Source organism: Solea solea, chromosome 5 (assembly GCF_958295425.1).
Source record: "Solea solea chromosome 5, fSolSol10.1, whole genome shotgun sequence".
Taxonomy (NCBI): domain Eukaryota; kingdom Metazoa; phylum Chordata; class Actinopteri; order Pleuronectiformes; family Soleidae; genus Solea; species Solea solea.
Window position 1 is genome coordinate 15,603,207 of NC_081138.1, and position 23,521 is coordinate 15,626,727.

Genomic DNA, 23,521 nt, shown 5'->3' on the forward strand with positions numbered 1-23,521 from the left:
AGGCACGGGAGCACCTGGCCTTTAAAAGACAAGAGAAGCGAGACTCCTCGCGCCTCTCTTTGCACTGAGATTATGCACCGTGTAAATAGCAAAATTGGAGTTGGAAACGCCCCCTAATGTGCTTGCGCCACACACTTTAGATTGTGTAAATAGGGCCCTATATATTACTTATTTGATATTAAATGGCAGATACACATGTCATCCTTTGGACCCCTACTTATTACCCAGCTTCAAAATTAAGACAACAATAAACAATAAGAGTCAAGTAAGTGGAAGTTTATATTGTATATAAAAAACTGATTTTTTTTCATTTTATTTTTCTGTTTGCCATTGCAAATGCATAAGAATTTATAGCCAAGAAGAATTGGCTGCAGTACAAAAAGCATGTACCGTAAGTCAGGATGGCAATGCCCTGTCCGCCTCACACTGTCACTCAAACACCATTGATTTGTTGCAGACGAATACTCATCACACAAACACACAGTTATCCTCTCGTCTCTGCCTGTCTCTCTCCCTCTCTTTGTGGACACGCCCTTTTTTTTATTAGCTTACCCTCCTGTGGCAGATGCCCTTGGTGAAAGTATAAAGCACATTTTGGGGGACATCATTGCTCTGAGGACAAACCCCTGCACTGTATTAAACTAATAAGTGACAAAGTGAAACAGACAGAACAGCATTACAATTCCACGAACAGATGCACTTCCTTACCGGCCTCATTCGTCCCATCTCCGCCTGTCCTGTCCTCTGTCTGAGCCTAGCAGTCTAATCTGTCCACAAATTGAAACCTGATATAGTTGTTTGTAAAAACGGCAACCTTGCCCGAATTTGACATCTCCTATAAATGCAGTGGCCCTATTGTCATTTTTGTTAATAACTTACAGGCCTTTTGACTCATTTGATTCATTCTCATGTCGTAAACCCTCACTCACCTGTAAATTGTGATTTTAGCCGTCAATAATGGAAGTTGGTTTTTTTTCCCCCCTTTTCAGTTGGTTCGAGCCATTTGTCATTCAGTGGCTTGATGAGAATGAGGATGTTGCAATGGATTTCCTGAACGGAGCTTTGGGAAGGGACAAGAAAGATGGAGTGAGTAGCGTCAGCTTCATATTTATATTGAATCACTCGTATAGCCACTCGTGGCTGCTGCCTTATTCACTGCACACTTAGAATCTGCTGTACCTCTTGGGGAATGTGTGGGAATAAGAAACAAACTCAGGATTAAGTATAAAGCTGAAGAAGAGATAGTGAATTCATTGATAAAAAAAATGTGACATCTTCTGTTTGCATTAACCAGCACCTGCGTCACCCAACCCCCTCCACCACACTCTCTCATGTCTGCCGTTTCCATCCCTGTCTCACTTTTCACAGTTTCAGCAAACCTCAGAGCACGCCCTCTTTTCTTGCTCGGTGGTGGATGTGTTCACTCAGCTGAACCAGAGTTTTGAGATTATCAAAAAGCTAGAGTGTCCAAACCCACAGGCTCTGGCTCACTTCATGTGCCGCTTTGCAAAGGTCAGTGTCTCTGTACAGGCTCCTCGGTAAGCCCCGACCATTTTGCTGAGAGTAATGTGTCACATTTAACGATTTTCGTATTGATTTTCCTATTGATGTCAGGAGACCGTTCGGTCTATTTATTGTATTTGATAGTATACGTATTGCTATTAGCCCGTGACTCACTTAAATGTGTTATTGACTCTCAGAGATTTAATAAAACAGAGTTTAACTATTAAACCGTCTCTCTTCCTTTACAGACTATCAACAAAGTTCTCCTGCAGTATGCAGCAATTATATCCAAGGACTTTCCGTTGTATTTGAGTAAGGAGAATGTGGTAAGTGCCCACTCGAAGTCTGCAAATGTCAAAAGCAAAAGATGACATTATTGTTTTCTGGTGCCAGTACAGATGTGCTAAGGCAGACGATGGTGTTTCCATGATAACTGTGTTGAAGAGCTGTTGGCATGGAGACCACATGAAAAATGTGTCCGATAGCAGTAAGAGCATTAACGTAGCGATGGCACGTCTCAGTACAAGGATGACAGTGTATGAAGTGAGAGCTGCTCATTTCACTGCCCATAGTTGATGGGGAGTGTGGGGGGGGGCAATTGTTTTTTCTCTGAGCTTTTTCTCCGTCAGTTGATTAATGTGACGGTTTTACCGAAATGCAGTCACGCCCTTATGAGTGGCTTAATTATCCACATTGGTGTTTGACGTTGCAGTGATGGATAACACGAACTAGCAGGAGGCAAACGTTTCTTTACCTTCTCATCACAGAGAAAAAAAACCCCACGTGAATTGTTTCTTCTCGAGACAGCGGACAGAAACAGGGAAATCAGAGGCAGAGGATGTTATGGCAGGATTACACTTAATTAAATCTAATCTCAAAGTTGTTAGGCTGTCACATAAACAGTACACGGCATACATCTTTTTTTAAGTTTTAGACCACTAATAGCAGCAATACGCAGGTGTTTTTTTTGTCGGTGATGGAGTTCTTGCAAGTACTTCCAAGCAATGTAGGGAAGAGGTGTGAATGCGAGTAACCGCTGGTGTGAACAATGCTGGATTTACTGTAAATAGATCTAAGTATAACACTCTGTATAAAGATGACCTTGGTTGCTTTGTCTTGCAAACCCACATAACCACTGATCACAAGTATATGTTTTATTCTCTCTGCAAAATAAATGCTGATATATACAGTATGATATTCCTGAGCATAATGTTTGCATATGAACTTCTAAGCTTGTAGTTATTCCTTTTCAACTGCAGCACGAGGTTGGTTCTTACCCAAATCGAGGGTCTAAGGACAGAGAATGATGCATCATGCATCCATTACTATGTATAAGAATGTGCAATATAGAGTGTCTTATATCCTTTTTTTTTTAGCACAACTTATAGGCATGCATAGAAGAAGATGAAAAAATGCACTTCGTAAAGCCTGAATATGTGGCCTATAAACACACACCCCAGGATGTCCATATAAGGACTTGTGTATTATTCCTGCAGCAATTTACCAAGGGTGCGTGAGCCCTAAGGGTTAAACAAGATTATTTTCTGTGAACCACAGATATAAACATACATAAAATATGCACTTCTATGCATAAACAGAAAAACAAATCCCTCATCCAAATGGGTGCATAAATCTGAACTGCATTGTCTGCTAGAAACACTATTTATTTGTTGGTTTTTGAAAGACACCAATCACTGTCCCGTGGGATGTGTAATTATCATTAGTGTTTTCCATTATCATTGTCATAACTTTTGGATGTTGCTTTTTTTGTCTGATCATGTAAATAATATGAAAGTGCTGGTGAATTTTGAATAATTACCCACGGCCTGCCTAAAAAGCAGTGTGATTAATGTCTGTCGTCTGTTAAACCTTGAGTTAAGCTGTGAATCAATAATTCTCTGACGTAATCGGTGCAGACATTTTCTCTCCCTGTTTGACTTCCCTACTGACTGCTGTCTGTGAAGCCGTCTTAGAAGGTTTTGGAATATCCCAGCCGATGGATTTTTTACATTTAATAATATGTTTTAAATGATGACACATTAGATTGGACACTTTTAATGCATTTATAGAATGTGTTGTACTTTTACAGCCCTGCATCCTCCTCAACAATATCCAGCAGCTCCGTGTCCAGCTGGAGAAGATGTTTGAGTCCATGGGAGGCAAACAGGTTTGTGTTCACCTGTGTGTACATAAACTGCATGTCAGCGGTGTTTGTGTCACATTTTGAGGCAATGCACTTTCAACTGAGATTTCATATTTGAGACCAGAGAAAGTCTAGAAAAAGGTTTGTGAGATACAACACTGCAGAGATCATTATATCACAGTACTGCTATGAAGTTTTGCAGAAGAACAGCATCCTCTGAGCTGAGGTTTTAAACCTTTAAACCCTTCGAACCATTCTCAGATCATCAGGTGGCAGCTATGAGCATGTATATGTGAAAGTGAATTGACCCCAAACATGATGTTTTCTGTTCTGTACTCACTATTAAAATGACACGAATAACACGTGTTGACTAATATCACATTTCTGATCTCGACTGCAGTAATGTCCCTTGTACCCCATCACGATTCCCCCATCTCTATCTCTATTCTCCCTGTGTGCAACAAGTGTAAAACATTTTCATAAATGTTAAGTTTAACCTTATGAGTCGTGTGTGTGTGTGTGTGTTTGCAGCATCATTGGATATTTTCCTTGTCTCCCTATCAGTCTTTCAGTCTAACCTGAGAAGAAGCTGCCACGGTTTCTTGTGATCTTAGCTGCATGTCTCTCTTCAGTATCTAATGCCTGTCTTGCCTTGCATTTTTGTCTCCTGTGGTTGTGTCTTCTACTTCCCCCCCATTTCCTGTCTGTACTCTCTCTCTGTCTCCAGGAGGAGGGGGTTGTGTCCTTCTGTAAGGTGTGTGCAATAGGACTCGTCAACACCCCTTCCCGCCATTTAATGAATGATATGACAAAAGCACGCCCCCTCTCCCCCTTTGTGCCCCACCACCACCCCTCACGCACCCACGCTTCTCACCCCATCACTTGTAGCAGCATGTCCCGCTGAGCATACGGAATCTGAAATGACCCCATCACCCCTCTGGACAGGCTGCTCGAGCTCACCACCCAGAGCTTTAGAAATAGCGCCTCAACCCACCAGATACCATACCTTATAACTAGCCTGCTTTGTTTCTGTCTGCCTCTTCTCTATTTATGGCTAATTTATAGGTGTGATAGTATGTATTTTAGATCATTGTTACCTGCTCCCTCATCCCCACCCACCCATTGTAAAGAGCAGAGTCAGAGGCTCACCAGAATCCTGGCTGTGGCTTTGATCATCTATCAGTTCCCCAGGTTGCATTCAGACAATGCTTCAGACGGGTGTTTTTTCAGACTGTGCTTAATGAGCGTCTCAAACATTTACAAATCTTCCCAGCTGGGCTTTCAGCCGAGGTGCCGAAACTTCCACACAGTTTGCAGATCTAGACCTGGATTATTCCCAAGCCATTATTGTCTGAAGAATAATGACACGGGGAGTCTGTGCGTCCCTGCCGAAAGTCAAATTGTGTATGTTCATGGCAAACAGACAATCAGGCTTATCTTTAAGAACGTCCTAAATTATTTATCTTGACGATAATGATGCAGTGAAAGTCTTTTTCTGGTAAAAGGTTCTCCATTAGTTTCTTCTCAGCACAGCATTTGTTTCAGAATAGTTTCCCATCAGCAGTTAACTCACCGAGAGTTAATGTTATTACCACAAGTTGTTATTGTAGCATTACCATTCACAGAGATCAGCAGTTCACTCCTTCAGTGCCCACATTTATGGAATCATCACAGACTGATCTCCCTACTTTGATACCACACTTTAATTTGGGTATGGACGTGTTTGCTAATATGCTTTTCTGGCTAATTAAACCTTGTGGAGCCCGATACTGCACAGATCCAAATATGGATCTTTCCTTCATGTTAAGTCTAATTTCCATAATGAAACATATGTTATACGCTCTTTTTTTATACTCACTGACAAGTTAAACTAGTTTCTAGAGAGTAAAATGTTATGTAGAAGTGCCATTCATGTTTGGCATTCAATGGCTAAATGGATTCTCACAATTTTCTTTCATCAGAAGATGACAGTTGTTGATTCAGACGACATACAATAGAGATAGATAAACATGTCTGCACTGACATTGTATAAAAGCCCAACACTGCAGATTTCAGGCAGACGTTTGACTACAGCATCAGGTACCACACAGAGTCAGCACGGAGTGTTCTCCTCTCAGAAGATGACATCTGTGCAGTGGTTTAACAAAAAGCGGGGTTTACTTCCACGGCCAGCAGTGTGAATCTCACCTGTATGTGCAACTTTCTACAGTGTAAGTGACTGAAAGATCTTGCATGCTGCGATCTCGTCCACTGGAGTGACCGCAGTATCAACAAGTGCACATGGGAACACACAAATCTAACAAAACTGTCTCATTCACGCAGCAGTTAAAGGCATTTCTGCAGAATAACCGTGTCCATAAAGGGTTTTCGTTTTGCGCATCTGCTTCCAAGCTGAGCCATCCACATTTAAAAATGTGTGAGATGAATGTCTTCTTGGCGGTTCTAAATGTGACAAACTGTCATGCATGTGGTGCAGTGCCCTGTCTCACACATCCATCTCAGGCACTGAGTGATCTCCACCTCCATCCAAAACATCAATATTTGTACATTTGTATATAGTACGCTGAAATTAGAAGCACTCTACTGCAGGTAGTCACACAAATACACATAACCCATGCATTGTCTCAGCTTATCCCCACAGATGAACGCAAACATCTGCACATCCATCACATGCATATTTATGGCACAGCAGGAATCCAACACTTACAATGCATGGGCACATAAATGCTGTGAATACATTTATGAATTGTCCTCCCCGCAAGTGAAAAGTCCGTATACAAGTAAGACTTAAAAGTAGATGACCGCAACCTCTATGCCCTGAAATAAAACTGGCTGACAGCACACTCTTTCTGCGATAACATGTGTAGTTGTGCACAAAAAAATCCTTTGAGAGATCATGAGCTGGACGCCTCTTTGCTGACACTAGATCTTGTGACTCTGCAAGCAGTCATCATTGCGCTAGGAGGTGAGCCAGCCATTTGTATTCAGAACATCACTTGGCACAGATGGCAGGCTGAATGAGAGCGGGGGGGCCACCAGCGAGGCAGGTTACTCTCCTCTGTGCCTGTTGTTTTCCTCCCCACTGCCCCCGCCCCAGTTGAGGCATCGTCCAGAGATGCAGGCCTCACGTCAGTGCAGCCTTGTGTATGGAATTGAATGATGTACTAACTGTCTTGTCTCTCACTGACAGCTGGATGCAGAGGCCAGTGATCTGCTGAAGGAGCTGCAGAATAAACTCAACACCGTGCTCGATGAGCTCAGCGGAGTGTTCGGCTCCAGGTGAGCGTTTGTCTGACTTGTTTGGGTGTGAGTGGATCATTTTAATCAAGGCTTAGGTCTTAATTCATTTCTTGCTCTGTCGAAAGAAAATTGCACAACAAGCCTGCGTAGTTACTGCCAGACACATTCTACCGACGTAATTGAATTTAGTGCTTACTGTGCACCATGCGTAGTGAACACAGCACGTTCCTAAACATTTGAGCTTGAGCAAAAGAAACTGTTCTCAGCGATCTAATCGGACCAACAGGAGTGAGCTTGTGTATCTCATGTTAAATGACTGCTGCAGCCTCAGATGAATATCTAGCGATAAAAGACTTAAAGGATTGTTTGTGTTGTCCCTCACCCAGTTTCAAACCTGTGATCGAGGACTGTGTGAAGCAGATGAATCAGGAACTGGTCCAGATGAAAGGGCCAGCCAAAGGGAGCAACGCTGCCATGGATGCAGAGAGTGTCCTTCGTCCTCTCATGGACCTTCTGGATAAAAAGTGGGTATTCACTGAATGCAACACAACAGTTCAACATGTAAGGTCGTTTTTTAACCACCTTCATATTCCAAATGAATCAAAATAGGGACATTATTACAATTAGGTTTGCCAATTTTGTACTCATCATATGTGAATAGTCTGAATAGTCGGTGCTGATTTTAGTTCAGTCAGGATTTAAACCTGTTATTAACAACTTAAACTACAGGAACTCCTATCTATGCTCAATCCTCTTGTGATTAAGTACCATTTACACGTTATACCCAAGTACCAGCTCATTTTTACGAGGATTTTTTTATAGATCTATAATTTTATGATGACGGATAAAAAAGAAAAGTGTTGAAACAATGCTGCAAGCTGTATTGATGCAGGTGGCGTCTGTATCTCTCTGGTATCTCTGAGACAGTAAAAAAAAAAAAAAAATCGAAGATAAGTTGAAATATATCATTCTTCTTCAGTCATATACCAAAACTGTACACTGGCAATGATTTGATTCGGCAGTACCCGGAGCTAGTTTCAACTTTATTGCCAGTCTACACTGCATTGTGTTTTTATTTGTTTTGCTGGAGCCCTCTGTGTGTGTGATTCTATTTAAATAAAGAGGGAACTGACCTTTTTCACTCAGTGCTGTTATCTTTCACCTTGCTCAGACCTGGTGTTAACATCCCTCCTAACTACGTGGACAGTGACTTCACCCATTTGTCCTTAAATCTGATCACTTAGACCACACGCACCACAAGCAGGCCACGTATCTAACCATCTCCTTTTTGCTTGCAGTGCGAGACATCATGTGGTCGCACAAACTGAAATGACATACTGCAGTACATGAGTCTTCACATATAGGGCACAGAAGTGAGATGTGGTCATAGTGGAGCCACATGAAGGATGCATGTTAATGGTGGATGTGAACAAATTGAATTATAACAGTCCATAATTTGTGATCGGATTTCTCATGGATGTTACTCCCAAGTCTGACTGGGCCAGAAAATGTCCTTTAACTAAGTGCTTTTGCCCATTTTTCCAGAATAACTGTCAATATCTGGCAGTTATTTACAATTTACTGCATGTTAAAATAGTCTATTAACAATTTAACATGGAGAAAAAGAAAAAGTTTTACTTAAAAAACACTGTAGTTGTACACAAACATGGTAAATTTGGAATGTGAACAGTATACAAGATATTTAAAGTAACATTTTTTAGAGTTTTTGTCTCAATGTCCAAATACAGGCCAAAGAAAATGGAAACTCTGTACAGACATTTTTTCCAACTGACAAAGAACCCTGATTGACGTGTTGTCTGCGATACGCTCAGTGGTAAATGGTTAATGTTGTGCGTGCGTTTGACTTTCTGCTCACTGACAGTGTCTATATTAGTGTCACTGTAGTAACTACATTATTATAAAAAGTACAGAATTTCAGGAAAAATAAATACATTTTTGAAAGTACAGTGGTGATGATACGGTTCAGCAGAGCTCTGGTAAATCACTTTCAGCTCATTTTCAGTGCCACATTAAGGCCAATGGTGTATTACAGGGAATCCTCTTATTAATGGAAATACCAAATCCTTCCTTCTGTCTCTCAATCCCTACTTTCACAATAGGGTAAGATGAAATCATAACATTCCTGCATTTAGTCAGTGAGTCACAGGTGTTATTTTCTTTCCTTGATCTCGTTATTCATGAGCGTGTCATCACTTGGAACTGTCAGCCATGTTGGCTCAGCCTGGGACACGTACTTTGAGTGATGACCTGACAAACGCTCTTCTTGTTTTGCCACTTTGCAGTTTGATGTTATTTGCCAAGATTTGTGAGAAGACCGTGCTGAAACGAGTCCTCAAAGAGCTTTGGAAAATCGTGCTGAACACCATCGAGAGAACGATTGTTCTCCCTCCGCTCAGTGACCAGAATGTGAGTCTGGTCATTTCTCTCTCTCTTTTTCTCTTGTTTATCTTCTTTAAGGACACATGGGGTTTTAATATCACTAATAATCCCTCTGTTGAAGCCAAAATGTCAGATATATCTTATTTTCTTCATTGTTGACAGTAGAACCATAAGATTTAATTTTCTATTTATTCTTACACCCGTTAAAGCAAAAGAGTTCATACGTTTGAACTTGTGTCCCATTTGTATTCCTTTGTTCATGTTGTTCACATTCATGAATTGAGTGTTTCACACTAAATTGTACTAAACTAAAAACATGTTTTTCCAACAGCAAGGAGCTCAGATGATCTTCAGTGCCGCCAAGGACCTTGGACAGCTGTCCAAACTGAAGGTAAGAGCGGAGTTAAAGTTTAAATATACACTTATTATCTTCATCACCCATTATTTTTAGACACAGGTAGTCTAATCACAGCCTGTAATGTTCAAAGTGGCTTTTCACAGCTTGGCCGTCGTCATTCTGGTGAAGGTGCTATAATAGAGTCAGTAGAGAATGATACTACAGTATTACACAGGTTAGTTACACTGCACTGCAGTAAGAGCCCATTTTTTAAAATATATTCATTCTGAAAAGTGCTTAGTGCAGCATAAGCAGAAAGGTATCTACTTACTGATCTGACCAGGGGCTGTTGGATCCCCTGAGCTTGTGTAGTAGGTGTAGTAAGGCACTGGAGTGGATTACTGATTTGACTAACAAACCTTTTTATGGCAGCACCTCAGGTATTTCAGCTCCCGAGTCTGAACACTGTTGATGCATTTATACTTGTGTTTGTGTTTTGTGTGGGATGATGTGGATGATATACATCAGTACACAGTTATGATGTCAGTGATGACTGTTTCATTATGAGACCAGACTCGTGTAATTGAGTACGGTCAAATCATTATTCAAGTACTGTGACCTTTGACCCGTGTAATGGCATGGAGCCATGGAGAAGCAGAAGAATGATTCAGGTGGTTGAATCCCCAACAAAGCCCATTTCGACTCTTGTGCCCTTTGACCCCAAAATCCCATGGTCATTCCAAAGCCCTATACACTGGCAGATGAGATTGAAATTGACGAGATGAAAGTATTAGACTGGCCGAATGAAAATTTGACACAATGACATAATGAATATGGGGCGAAACATAATTGTGTCAGCATCTCATTAGTTGACTATGTACTTCTGATTAGTCAGGATCAAGTCAACATATGATCACAAATAATTGTGAGACACAACACTTGCATCTGTGTCAGGACCCTGTGATTGAAGGGAAAACAGACGAGAAAAATAGATGAGTGTCGTGATACTGAATGCCTGTTGATGACTGGCAGAGAGTCAAAAATGGACTATCAAAATGAAGTGTTAACGAAAACATTTAGGTTTCAGAGCTCTTTAGATGATGGTTATAAACATGTGTCCATCCGCCTGTATCATGGGGTTCCAATTCATTACAATTTTGTCGTTAAGTGAATGCATGAATTAGGAAGATTCTTGGATCAAAACAAGTAGTTAGGACTGCAGACTGTCTTGAAGAGGGTTTATCAAAGCAAGCAGTTCTGTTTAGAACTGATGGTTTATTTCAAATTCACAATACAAAACTCCCTTGCTTGGGTATTAAAGGACCTACTGTACATATTGCATCCTCATCCCTGTGTGGTTGTTTGGACGAATGTTAACAGCAGAGTTTGCATCTGTTTCTTCAAACCCACTTTTTTATAAAACATTAATACTAGGCCATCTATCCCCCGGGGGAAATGTGTAATTATTTCACATATCACGAAAAGTAGAATTGATGAAACCATTTTTCATTCCTGAAATCGTTCTAGAGAGACGGCGTGGCTTAGCGAGGCTTAAACTTACCAGACACTGTGCTGTTCCAGTGACTGCAATCATCTCTGTTTTTGTAAACAGTCCATTTCCGATCCAAACGAAAGGTCGTCGCACGTTGCACAAAAGAGACATCTTAAAATGTCGGTGTCTGAATGTGACGTCTCATTTGTTGGCTACAAGGGTTTGACATGGTGTGCCATCTCCCCAGGAGCATGTAATTCGAGAGGAAGCCAGAAGTCTGACTCCACGCCAATGTGCAGCCATGGACCTTGTGCTTCCCACCATCAAGGTGAGTGTTCTTCTAATTATATTATTGGCTGTACAGCAAGACACACATGGATGGTTAAACCTGACCTTTGTAAAGGACATCAGGGCTATGTAAGACACAGCAAAGGGCTTATTTGAAAATGTACTTAACATAGTATTTTATTTTTTTAAGGGTTTCAGATATTCAAAATGTCAGTGGAGCCTGGATTTCTGAAATTCACAATATGTGCTTCGGACATAGCAGGTTGAAGTGTCGTAGGTGTCCACTTATCATTTCCCTGACATTGTTTAATCTTAAGAATATATAGTATAAGCAAGGCAAGACCGAAACAATCGCTGAAAGGTTTAAATCCAGATTTAACGTGCTGGTAATGGGGCACGGATTATATTTCTCTCTTTTTTAAAATGTTAACCATAATGATGCAAAACACAGTACTTTATGCAAATGGTGGTTACAGGAAGATACAAACAAATTAATCCCCAATGTGCTTGACAAAGAAAAACACCTGAAAGATTTTAGCAGAGACCCATGTGAGGAATATGCAATTAATATCTACAAATGTGGAAAGACGCCTATAATCTCCCAGGAGAAGCAAGTGTGAAATATTGCTGTGCATTTAATGCCATACAATTGTTTGTTGAGAAGGTTTATGAGAAAATTTCAAGTCCAATCCTCAGTTTTACAGGGACTTGAGGAGAGTTAGGTGCCACAGGGGGAAACACTGCATCATAAAGAGTGTTAAAAAAAACTCATTGATTCTGCTGTCTCCCAGGAAACTACCTGCAGGTTTAGATCAATCATGTTGCTGGAATTTAATCAGTATTCCAATGAGAACAGTCAATTAACAGTTGAGTAATGCTGTAGGAGAGTTGGCTGGTTGCAGACAAAGAGACAAAAAAATGGGAGCAGCACTAAGAAAAAAAGTAGTATTCTGTTTGTTTGTGTGTGTGTACAAATAATAATAAAAAAAATGTAATGATACATTTCTATCAGAAAACACCACCTTTAACATGGCGCGTGCTAATCCACTGCCTAAAACCTACTTAAAACAGAAACAGCAAATGAACAAGAGATTTTTTTTAAAGCTCATTTCATTGACGATGATAAACATAAACGATAATGACTTCATGGTGATAAAGCTGAAACCAAGGATTATCAGCATAACCATCAATGGATTAAAGAACACAATTCACTCAAAACATCTCTCTGGTAGAGGTCTGCATTCTACTGAAAGCATGTTTAATTATATTATTCCGTAAAATTAAACAATAAATATGTATTGTTTTTAGAAAGATCAAAGTCACAGTTGTGGTATTTTGACAGCGCTGATATTTTATTGATGAGCAAGTGTTAAATTGACCATTTAAACTTTGATCAAAAGGTGCAGCATATCTACCTGAATATTGAGCCATGGCCGTATTTAGTGATTATACCACTGACGATAGCAGAGGATAAAGCGGTAGATGATGACTGACTGACCACTGACGATAGACATGGAAAGTCTGTTTCATCGATTTGACCACATAAACATATGATTGACTACATGTGCTACAGAGTATATATCTGATTAGATGCTCTCTTTTTTTACATTTAACAATGTACTAAAAACATAAAGCCCCATTGCACCAGCTTTTCTACAGCCAGATAAGTAGATAATGCACGGGATTTCTCCTCGTTTGTGTATCCAGTGAATGTCAAAGACGATGCGCTCAATAGCGGAGCGTTACTTCTCATTCTGGGTTTATGTCAAGATGCAAATCCTTGGCAAGCTTTAAGACCAGGGGGAGGAGAGAAGTACAAAGAAAAGACAAAGAAAGAAAAGTGATGTACCTGGGGAACTAAGAAAGAAATGAGGGAGCTAGGAAAGAACCAATGGAAAGGAGAGAGGAAACAAGGCAAGAAATAAGCAATTAAGGAAACATTGCCACATTTGTGGCAGATAATTCTGCCAGAGCCTTAGAGCAAAATTACCTGGGTTTGCTACCTGGTGCGACCAAGGGCCTTTCTCTGTGCTTGTGGGGGTTTCTCTGGGTTCTCCAGTTTCCTCCCACAGTCCAAAAACCGTGCCGAGGTTAATTGCCTGTAGGTGTACCCCGCCTATGTCAGCTGGGATTGGCTCCAGCAGCCCTGCGACCCTCATGTGGAGGATTAAGTGGTAGACGATGAATGAATGAATGAATTCTGCCAGAGGCATGGCGATGTTTTTATCACCATTTTTATGTGGCGGTTTATTCTCCTGTGTTAGCTGGGCAGTTTTCTACAGGGAGTGATGAAATGCTGCCTCGCAGTAACATTGTGACCATATTTCAACATGAGGCACCACTTTTTTTTTTTTCCATACAAATTCACTTCCTTGTACCGCAATGGTATGCAACGATAACATGATTTGAGTGTCATCACCTATAACCACAGCTGATATGCTGGATAATAAATTAGGATTCCTCACAGGACAGTGGATATAATCACACATAATAAATACTGTGGGCCACACTGTACTACAGTGGTAAGCACCGATGCCTTGCAGCAATAAGGTTGCACTATTAGTAAATCCCCATCCATGACTCACCCCCCTGCATGTCAGATTATTTGCAGTTCACAAGAGGCACATGTTGGTCAAACCTTGTGACTCACAAGTCACTGGGGGCTGAAAACCTTGCCTTTAACTGTGTCAAGTCATTGCCAAGTACTGACCTGACACCAGTCAAAGATATTTATCTACACCCTCTCTATATGAGCATCAGGATATGAAATGAGTGTGCATCGTCTTTTGTAACGTCAATGACCTCATTCTAAAACCTCAACACATACAGTCGTGTCTAATGATCGTGTGTTCTAGAAGAGAGAGGCAGAGACAAGACATAAAAGACGTGCGTGTCTTCAAAGACGTAACATTTACTGCCACTTCTTTTCTGCAGTGCCTCCTTTCTTCATGAGACATGTTCATGGTCACTCACCCACCTTCCATGTGTGGGATTGTTGACAGCATCTGAAAAGAAAGGAGAGCCTTTGTTTGTCTTCGGCTATCGTGCATATCAGCAGCAATGTGCATTTACTTTCACATTTCTATGTATGGTAATAATTAGCTACAGAGGGGGTTATTACTGCTGTGTCTTGTCTGGTCTCACTGTAGGTTTGCTCCTCCGCGTAAATACATACTGTCCATACAATGCGGGGCGGTTCCTCAGCAAGCAATAACCTGTTGTCACGTGTAAACTCAAAAGAAGCTACTGTCAAGTAATTTCAAAGTTTCGGTCTACCTTACGAAACTATAAATATGAGCTCTCTTCTTTTTTTTTTTTGCAGCAATACTTCCATGCTGGAGGAAATGGGCTGAAGAAAACCTTCCTGGAAAAGAGCCCCGATATGAAGTCCCTCAAATATGCGCTCAGCCTTTACACTCAACCTACAGATGCCTTGATCAAGAAATATATATGCACCCAAACCTCTCAAGGTAAGGTTGCCCTTGTTTTGATCAAGTTTAATTTCAGGGAGTGGAATTACAGTACATCGCAGCGTTGCAGAGCATACATCTCACACGGGCTCATGTCAAGACAACCTGATATCTTGTGAAAACGAATGTTCTGGTGGATGCTGTACGCAGTGATGAAAGGCACAGACTATGGATTGTGATGTTAAAAAGCACAAAAGCACTTTCCCTGGGCACCAGTAAGAATATTCTAGTTTAACTTGATAAAATCGGATCAGTTCCTCCGCATTTGTTGTTCACAGTATATATACATTGCACCACTACATTATAATTATATCATTTTTAAAGATAACGTGTAACATTTCTGCATTAAAATATATTAAAATATAAGTTTTACCCAAACACAAATCTGTGTTTCTACTCAAGGTAATGGACCATTTCATCTTGGTCACCTTAAATTAATGTCATCCACTTTACTCGTCTCTGTTATTTGACTTGACCTTGGAGGCTTTACAGAACTTTGACTGAATTTAAGTAAGTACCAGAATAACACTTGACAAACACTTGACTCCCCCACACACTCTCCTTCGACTGTAAAGTCTTAAAGTCTTAAAGTCTTACTGTAAAGCACATAGCAAATGTGCAACCACATTTGTTTATAACTTTATATGGCAGCTTTTGTTGAGGAAGTAAATATTTGTTTGCCAGTGTTTTGTTCTTAGCTTTTACATTTCATTGTGTGTATTTGTCGACCCGTCCTCCAACTGAAACGTAACTATGGGTTGTTTTGTCCAACCCCTGAGTACCCCCCATATGTAAGTTTTTAGCACACCGTTATATTTAAACTCAACTAGGCACAAGTGTTAGTGGGGTTAGGGCCCACAGAAGGAGTGAGGTTAGGGTTAGCGCTACAGAAAAGACAGGGCTAGGCTACAGAAACAAATTAAATTACACTTTTTCAACCTACATTTATTTGCTACAGCGCTGAGAAATCATTTTTCTCTCACTAAAAAGGGGTCGTTCATCCCAAAAATGTATCACAAACAAAAAAAAGAAAATTGTGTCGTGCGGTGTCCATTTATTCACCTTTTATTTATTAAACATTTATGTCAAGAACAAAAAAGGCAAGGACAAGAAGTGACGACGCAAACGGGAGAGAGTACGAAGCAGCACCATTCAATTCTGTTGGAAACATAAACACTGAAGTCAACATTCATGCTAGCAGGGTTAGCTACGGCAGCTAGGCTAGCTAGCTATTTGATGACGACACCCGAGGTACCAGGTTGCTGTTATTAATACTACCTCTAGGGGCACCTATTTTAAAAACAAACCTGGCTCGTACTTCCTGCATACGACCTATAGTTGCGTTTCGTTGGAGGACAATCTTAGGGATCAAAACAACTCTCAAACATTCCCGTTTGTGCTACATTATGCTGCTGAATCACATGATTCCACGCTGCTTCAAAACATGGTCAAACTACTGTTATTGTTTTGATTACGAGACCCCTAAAGGCAGTAATTACATATTGTGCATGTAAATATTACATTTTATGGAAATTCTTATTATCTCCAATCACTTTCAGCTTCTTATTTATAGTTGTTCGGAAAATACTCTTTCCCATCAATCTTTACCCCCCTTTTCGTTATTGTCTATGCTGAGAATCTTTGTGTGTCACTGTACTTTCCTTAGGCTTATATGTGGACATTGCAGTAATTGCGTCTATCCTCTCGCTGCTTAAATCATTCGTCTCTTTCACTGCAAATAAATAAATAAATAAATAAATGCACACAAACGAGCACAGCTATCTGTGGCCTCTTCACTCTGCACCCTGAAGGGTTTGAATGCTCCTATGACTCAATGCTCTCTTGCTTTCTATCTCATTAGAAACACGCAAACACACAGTCATGACAAATTTTTAAGATATATGTGTAGTGTAAATCTATAAATTCCCTACTGTGCCCCCCCCCCCCCCTCTCTCTCTCTCCCCTCTTCCTCACTGTCATCACTGACCCACTTTTACATGTTGCTGTCTCAGTCATCCATCTCCCACTCTCACTGTATCAGAAGGCAGGCATATCATCAGGTGTCCGAGGGGAGATTGGAGAGCGAATTCAGCCCAGTGGGGCGTTGAGGCTCTGAGCTGCCTCAGAGTGTTCAGCCTTGTAGAAAGGCAGGCGGCAACAGGAAACAGAATGACAAGGGGGGAAAAGGCGAGTCAGTGAGGTGGCCAGCAGAACAACAAGTGACTGGGCATCGACGCACATTTATTCGCCGTGTGCTCTTTGGAGATTGCTTGACGCGTTTCTCTTCCGTCTCCCCCCTCTGAATCTCCCCTCCCGTCCCTTTCTCACACCATGCTGTCGCTCTTTATTAGCGGCGGTCTAATGTGATGTCTGTAAGTGGAGGTAGTGAGGTGGTAGATGTGCATTCAGTCAGTAGATAGAGTGGGGATGTGCTCATGCATGATGTAGCACAGTGGACAGTGATTCATTAATCACCCCCTGTGCTTTGACAGCAACACATATAGACCAATTCATGCACTGGTTTATTCCTGCTTAGTGCACTTGTGTGTAGTTGTGTCGTTGCTTTACGCCTCGAAGGGAATACAGTACCAACAGAAATATCCACGTCTTGTTTTATACGGTAATTTCATGTGAGCGCGTCACAGATTCTTGCGTATGAAGTGATCTCATTTTGTGTTTTAAGTCAGCATTTGAGAACAAATAAAGGTCATCGGAGCTAAAGTGATGCTTACATCTAAGTTCCTTTTTTCACATTTTCTTCTTCTGCTCTTGCTTTTCATATTCATTTACCATTCATCTTAATCTCATTCTTCTCTCCGATGTCTTTTTAAATTGTCCCTTTAGTATCTTCTGCCTAATCTAGAGTGTCTCATTTCTAACAATCACCAAAAAATTAAAAGTCTATTTATTACAGTATTTTTAGCTGATAGCTGAGGGAACCTTTTAATTTCCCCCACGTCTGTGGCTTAATTGTGCAGCTGCAATGTTTGTCTTCTTCTCCGTGCGTCTCGGGGTATCGTTACAATGAATCACAGGGCTTGTTTGTTCATTACCAGCTGTAATGGGCACTGCATGTTTGGCACATATTGATTCGCAATTGGATCAACATGCGCCTTCATCAACAACACTTCAATGTTGTCAATGTTCAACACCTGTTTGTCCCGGCGAGGTGATACTAAAAGCATTATTTAGAGGCCGCTAAAATAAGCAGGACTCCCTGCTTCTCGAAAAAATGAGACATGTTGTTAACAATCAATTGTAGTAGTTTCCTGGCAACAACGTTTCCCTGTGTGTTGAGAGCTGTAATGCTACAGAAAAAGTGCAGTGTGTAATAAAAGGCTTTGTCTCCCTTCCTCTTACTCTTGCCCCCTCTTTACCTTCTATGGACAAGTGGAAGGGAATCAGGCTTATATATATATATATATATATATATATATATGTATACACAACCTCTACATTTTCTTTTGATGTTTAGTCTTTCAACTTTGACAGATTTAGAGCTGTTAATCCAAATATCTGATTTCCAAATCTGCAAAAAAAAAAATCTGCACCTACAGTGCTGGATTCTTTCCTTTCATCCTCTTTCTTTTTCTTTCCGTCTTCTAATCTCTCTATTTCTCCGGCTGGCTCCTTCTCCACCTCTCCTCCATCCTTTCTGATTTTCATTAAGACTCTTTCCAATTCTCCTGTCGCTGTTTTGGTGTGTTTCCAGGTCAGTCATCTAACGGATCAGTGGGGGAGGTGTCGATGGAAGTGAATCTCATCTCTCATCCTGGCACTGGAGAGCACAAAGTCAGCGTGAAGGGTGAGCTCTTTTTTTTTTTCTCCCTTTATCTCAGACCATTTCTAGTCGTATGTGTCCACACCTGCAAATGTTCAAGGGTCCGTCATCGACGGGTCAATGTGTACGTCTGGAAATAAATCCGTGCAGTGTAATTCAGGCACGACAAGATGTTTACTATTGATGTTTTAGATAAGCTGAAATGTTTTATAGTCCCTCTGACAGTATCTCAGCATAATGTGACACTTTCTACACTTACTGTATCTGTGTGATAACTTAAAAATGATACCTTCTCAAAGAACGAAAAGAAAATGAGACCATACATAGGAGTTTGAATAGCGCTTGTGTTTTACATAGAGTGTTCTTCCGTTTCTCAGTGGTTGGCGTGAACAATCTCATCTGGCAGACCAACGCCATGTTCCGTCCGTTTGTGGAGGTCAACGCGGTGGGACCACACCTGGCCGACAAGAAGCGCAAATTCAGCACCAAGACCAAGAATAACAATTGGTCACCAAAGTACAACGAAACATTCCAGTAGTGAGTAAACCTGTCTCCCTCCTGTGTTTGAAACTACATAGATTAAGATAAGTTAAGATGCCTTTATTGTCACGTAAATTGCTACTGGCCATCCCAGTAGTATTAACGTTCACACACGCAATCATGAAACTATACAGCGTGAAAGGAAATAAAACAAGGCAGATGAAGATTTGAAAAAAACATTGCGCTTTGCATTACCGCAATTATGCGACGGTTTGTGCTATTGGAAAAATTCCACTGGTTCCTGAAAGCTGAGAAGATGCACATCAACATGTGGTTATTATGTTTATTTCACACAGGAAGCCGGCAAATCAGTGTCTTTTGCACCAAAGTGGAGAGAGTTGGAAAAACACCTGTACATAGTTTCCATTTTTTGGACAGAGACAAAGAATCAACCAAAATGTTATTTTAAACATGTTTTATACTGTTAAAATGTCAAATTTAACGCGCACAATCTGGTGTTCATGTACAACTACAGAGGTCTTCTTCATTTTAAATTGTTAATACACTATTTTAACGTGCAGTAGATTGTAAATCATTTCCAGATCTTGAAAGTTATTCTGGAAAAATGCACTTACCCACAGGACATTTTCTGTTCCTTTTTATGGTTAAAATAAGTAAAAAAAAAAAAAAAAGTCCACACATTTTGAGGCTTAGGTGTTAAAGGGGATAAAAATTAAGTGCCGTGTGTGCAAAATATTGCACTAGTCATGTATTGCACAGTATGTGGGTAAGAAAGAGAGGGTAACAGAGTCAATTTGTTTGTTTGTTGAGAGTCTGGGTGGCTTTAGGGGAAAAACAACTGTTGTTGTGAGTTTGTATTGACCTGTATCACCATCCTGAAGGCAGCAGTTCAAAATGGGAGTGACCAGGGTGGGAGGAGTCTTTTATAATATATATAATTTGCTCTGGAAAGATAGCGGGTGTGGGCAGACGATTTTTTTGTGCGCTGAATTTCTGACTCTTTGCAGAGCTTGGCTGTCAGCTATTGAGCATCCCTCACACCACACTGTGAGGCAGTATTTGATGATGCTCCCAATTGCACAGCAATTTTTCCACATTATTTCCTCTGCCTGTATTCAGTCTCCACACGACACATTCAAATGAGCATTCAGTCTTTCTGCTCACATCAAGGCAAGAGCCTGCAGCAACGTACAGACTGCATAATAATACCACTAATACCTTTTATCAAATTCCCCGTGTTGCCCCAAGAAGTGAATCGAGTATTGTCGCGGCACTCCTGCTCTTTACATCGAAACATTTAAACTAAGTGACTGAGACGGATTCATCGATCCATAAGCCTGTCCTCTTTACAACACTGCATTTTCATTGCCAAGCCAAGTGAGGTGACAGTACAGAAGTGATCTCACACCGAGTTGTAACACCATCACGATCAGTATTTAGCGCATAAGCCCCGCTGACGTCTGCACATAGACTCATTCCTGCACCGAAAGCTCCATTTTTAAAAAGCAATTAAGTCACAGCCTTAAAAAAAAAAAACAAGCTGGTCCAGAATAATGCCTCATGTGATTGAATTGTCACATCACAGCCACCTATACAATAGCAAGGCTTTTGAGTGAGGGAAAGTCTCTCAGGCAGACTCATGTGAGGGTCCAAAGAGCAGCTGCTCTACACTCAAATACAGTTCTGCAGAACGAGAATTAAATTAAAATAAAGTACATCAAAGTCAATTTACACTGAAGTCTTATACTTCACTCTGCAGCACCTGGACTGATTAGGAATTCTAAGTTTCTTCGTAAAACTACATTATTAATATTTGAATACCTCCTGTCATTTTCCCTAGTGTTCTGAGTAATGAACATGGTCCGGAGGCCTACGAGATCCATGTTTCAGTGAAGGACTACTGCTTTGCACGCGAGGACCGCATCGTCGGCATGACGGTCATCCAGCTCAGAGAGCTGGCAGACAAGGGCAGCTGCGCCGCCTGTTACCCACTGGTGAAAAGCATCTGCATGGACGAAACGGGCATCACCATCATGAGGATACTCTGTCAAAGGACCAATGACGAGGTGGCCAAAGAGTTTGTGCGTCTCAAGACCGACACGCGCTCCACGGAGGAAGTGTCGTAGTGTGCGGCCAAAATGCAGTGCTAAAAAAAAAGAAAAGATAAAAGAGTCGTGTTGTCTTAAGTGAGCGATAGATAGAAAAAGAAGGTGAAAGAGCAGTAGCAACCGTTGTAGAGGCTGGAAACCGATGGAGAGAGAGAGAGAGAGAGAGATTGTCGTCCAAAGAGAAGCAGAGCAGGCCCAGATGTGGCAAAGCGGCGAGAGATAGAAAGAGAGAGAAGTGTTTGTTTGTTTGTTTGTTTTTGTGCATGTGTGTAAAACATCTGTTGGAATGTTCATTTTAAAAACTACAGTATGTACAAGTGTTTACTTATCGTATGCTTACTATTAAGTACTATATTCTACGAGTTATGTTAACAAGACATGAAAAAACCTTTTGTACAACATTTAGTCTTTTTGAACAGAGATTTGTTCCAATAAAGTGCCAAACCAGTGGAAAAAAAGAACAAAAAGTATATGAATTATGGTGAACTTAGTATGTTTGAAATTTGCTCAGTTAAGTTGTCTGTGGTAAGTCATTTTTGGACCGTGTGGCATTTTGATTGTTGCGGAGTTTTTTTTTTCATTTTGCACCCCTCGTTTCTTGGCTTCGTGTTCTTCCACACAGCACCGTTGTGCATGTTCTCTTCTCGGTCATGTCTCTTCCATGATTCCACACCGTGACCAACGAGCAGGCTCCTGTCCCCTTTGCCTTCAGACTGTTTGTATTTGAAGTCCACCTGAAAATAGACCATGTTTTTTTAATATGGCGATGACTGCTATGTAGACCTTCATAGGTGTTTGTAATTTTATAACCATAACAACAACAACAACAACAATGACGCGACAGCCTCCAGTGCTAACAGTCTTAGGAGAAAGGATGGAAACGTGTTTTTTGTTCTTTGATTTGGGCCATCGGCTTCCAGCCTTTCTGAATGACCACTGTGAACATGAGCTTTGGAAGGCAAGCTTACATGATATTGCTGACAGTTTGATATTGTTTCATGTTTTTCCGATAACTTTGTTCCCGATAAACTGCCAAAGTTACTTAAAATATTTGTACAAAAGCAATCCATCACATGTATAATATATATGTATACATACTTATATATATATATATATATATACACATGAGATCTATTACTTTTTCAGTGCTAACTATTTTATTGTTCATAGGGTGGTACTCAGATCTTTTTTTATTTTTATTTCCTGTGAAGCTGTTAACAGATATTAAAGTTGCACATGTTACTTAACACATTAGTTATATTAGCTTCTGTCACTGGAGTTATTTTTCTTCATAAAGGAAAGAGTCTAACATTTGGTAAATATGCAACATTCCTATGTATTGCACTGATGGCGAATTATATGTCATGTAAATATATTTAGTGATATATTGTACAAAAGTCTACTTTTTCTTCAATGTCCATAAAGTATGTGCAAATGTGTTAAGAAATCTGTGCAGTAAGTTTCCCCTTTAACACCAGAATGCGAATATATATCATGTCTGAGGATTTTTATAGTTGAAGTGTCAAGTTCAAGTGACATAGTGCTAGTCATGTGGTTTGAATCTACAAAAAAAGGAAGAAAAAAGTATCCTGAATTAGCCTTAACGACATGTATGTGGTCAGTGGTGTCCAGTGTGGCTGTCTCATAGACCCATCGGTTCTATTATTTCAGATTTTTCTTTTCCTTTTGCTGCTCTTCACATCATTTGCTGTGTTCATACTCAAGTGTGGTCACCAGTGCAGCCATCCAATATGAGATCACATCTCCACTGATTTAGCATTTCATTACAACCGTCACACTCTTGATGGACAGTTTTAAAAAGAAACTGAATGAAATTGTTGATGTTTTGAATATTGTCTTTTTTTATTACCTGCGTTCTTTCTTGTCAAACACAAATGGACCAAGGGCGGCGTGGTACAAAATTCAGGTGTAGTATAAAAGTTGCAGGGATTCGTCCTCCGGTCGCTTTTTCCTCAAGCTAATATAACAAGCTGGGTAAATTCACTCTACAGCCACAGTCTGACTCTGGAGCTACCAAATACTTTAAAAATCCATTTAGCATGTGTGACATGACACACTTTAAGACCCTTTGAGTTTGGTGTGTGAAGTGTGCATTTTCCTTTAAATGTTTAGAGGTTTCCCCTAATTAACTGTCAAACAGTATATATATTTTTTACTACAGGATTAAGTTAAAAGTAAGTAATTTGCCCACATGGCCGTTGTCTTTCCCTTTACTTATATTTTGAAAAGCACATATT

At 40.5% G+C, this 23,521-nt stretch overlaps 1 protein-coding gene across 3 annotated transcripts in view; it reads left to right on the forward strand.

Annotated features, from left to right (window-relative positions):
- LOC131459334 (protein unc-13 homolog C-like) overlaps positions 1-22,935 on the forward strand; it is a 90,975-nt gene extending 68,040 nt beyond the window's left edge. For 2 of the 3 annotated variants that reach the window (XM_058629041.1, XM_058629044.1), the window contains 14 exons: positions 990-1,086; positions 1,369-1,512; positions 1,752-1,829; positions 3,593-3,670; positions 4,374-4,400; positions 6,837-6,925; positions 7,273-7,410; positions 9,190-9,313; positions 9,618-9,677; positions 11,363-11,443; positions 14,726-14,873; positions 18,586-18,678; positions 19,032-19,191; positions 20,996-22,935. In XM_058629041.1, coding sequence (XP_058485024.1) covers positions 990-1,086; positions 1,369-1,512; positions 1,752-1,829; positions 3,593-3,670; positions 4,374-4,400; positions 6,837-6,925; positions 7,273-7,410; positions 9,190-9,313; positions 9,618-9,677; positions 11,363-11,443; positions 14,726-14,873; positions 18,586-18,678; positions 19,032-19,191; positions 20,996-21,281 — 1,603 coding nt within the window. In that variant the 3' untranslated portion in view covers positions 21,282-22,935. The remainder of the gene's footprint in view (positions 1-989; positions 1,087-1,368; positions 1,513-1,751; positions 1,830-3,592; positions 3,671-4,373; positions 4,401-6,836; positions 6,926-7,272; positions 7,411-9,189; positions 9,314-9,617; positions 9,678-11,362; positions 11,444-14,725; positions 14,874-18,585; positions 18,679-19,031; positions 19,192-20,995) is intronic. The other variant, XM_058629042.1, reaches the window with a different exon arrangement.
- The last annotated feature ends 586 nt before the right edge of the window (positions 22,936-23,521 follow it).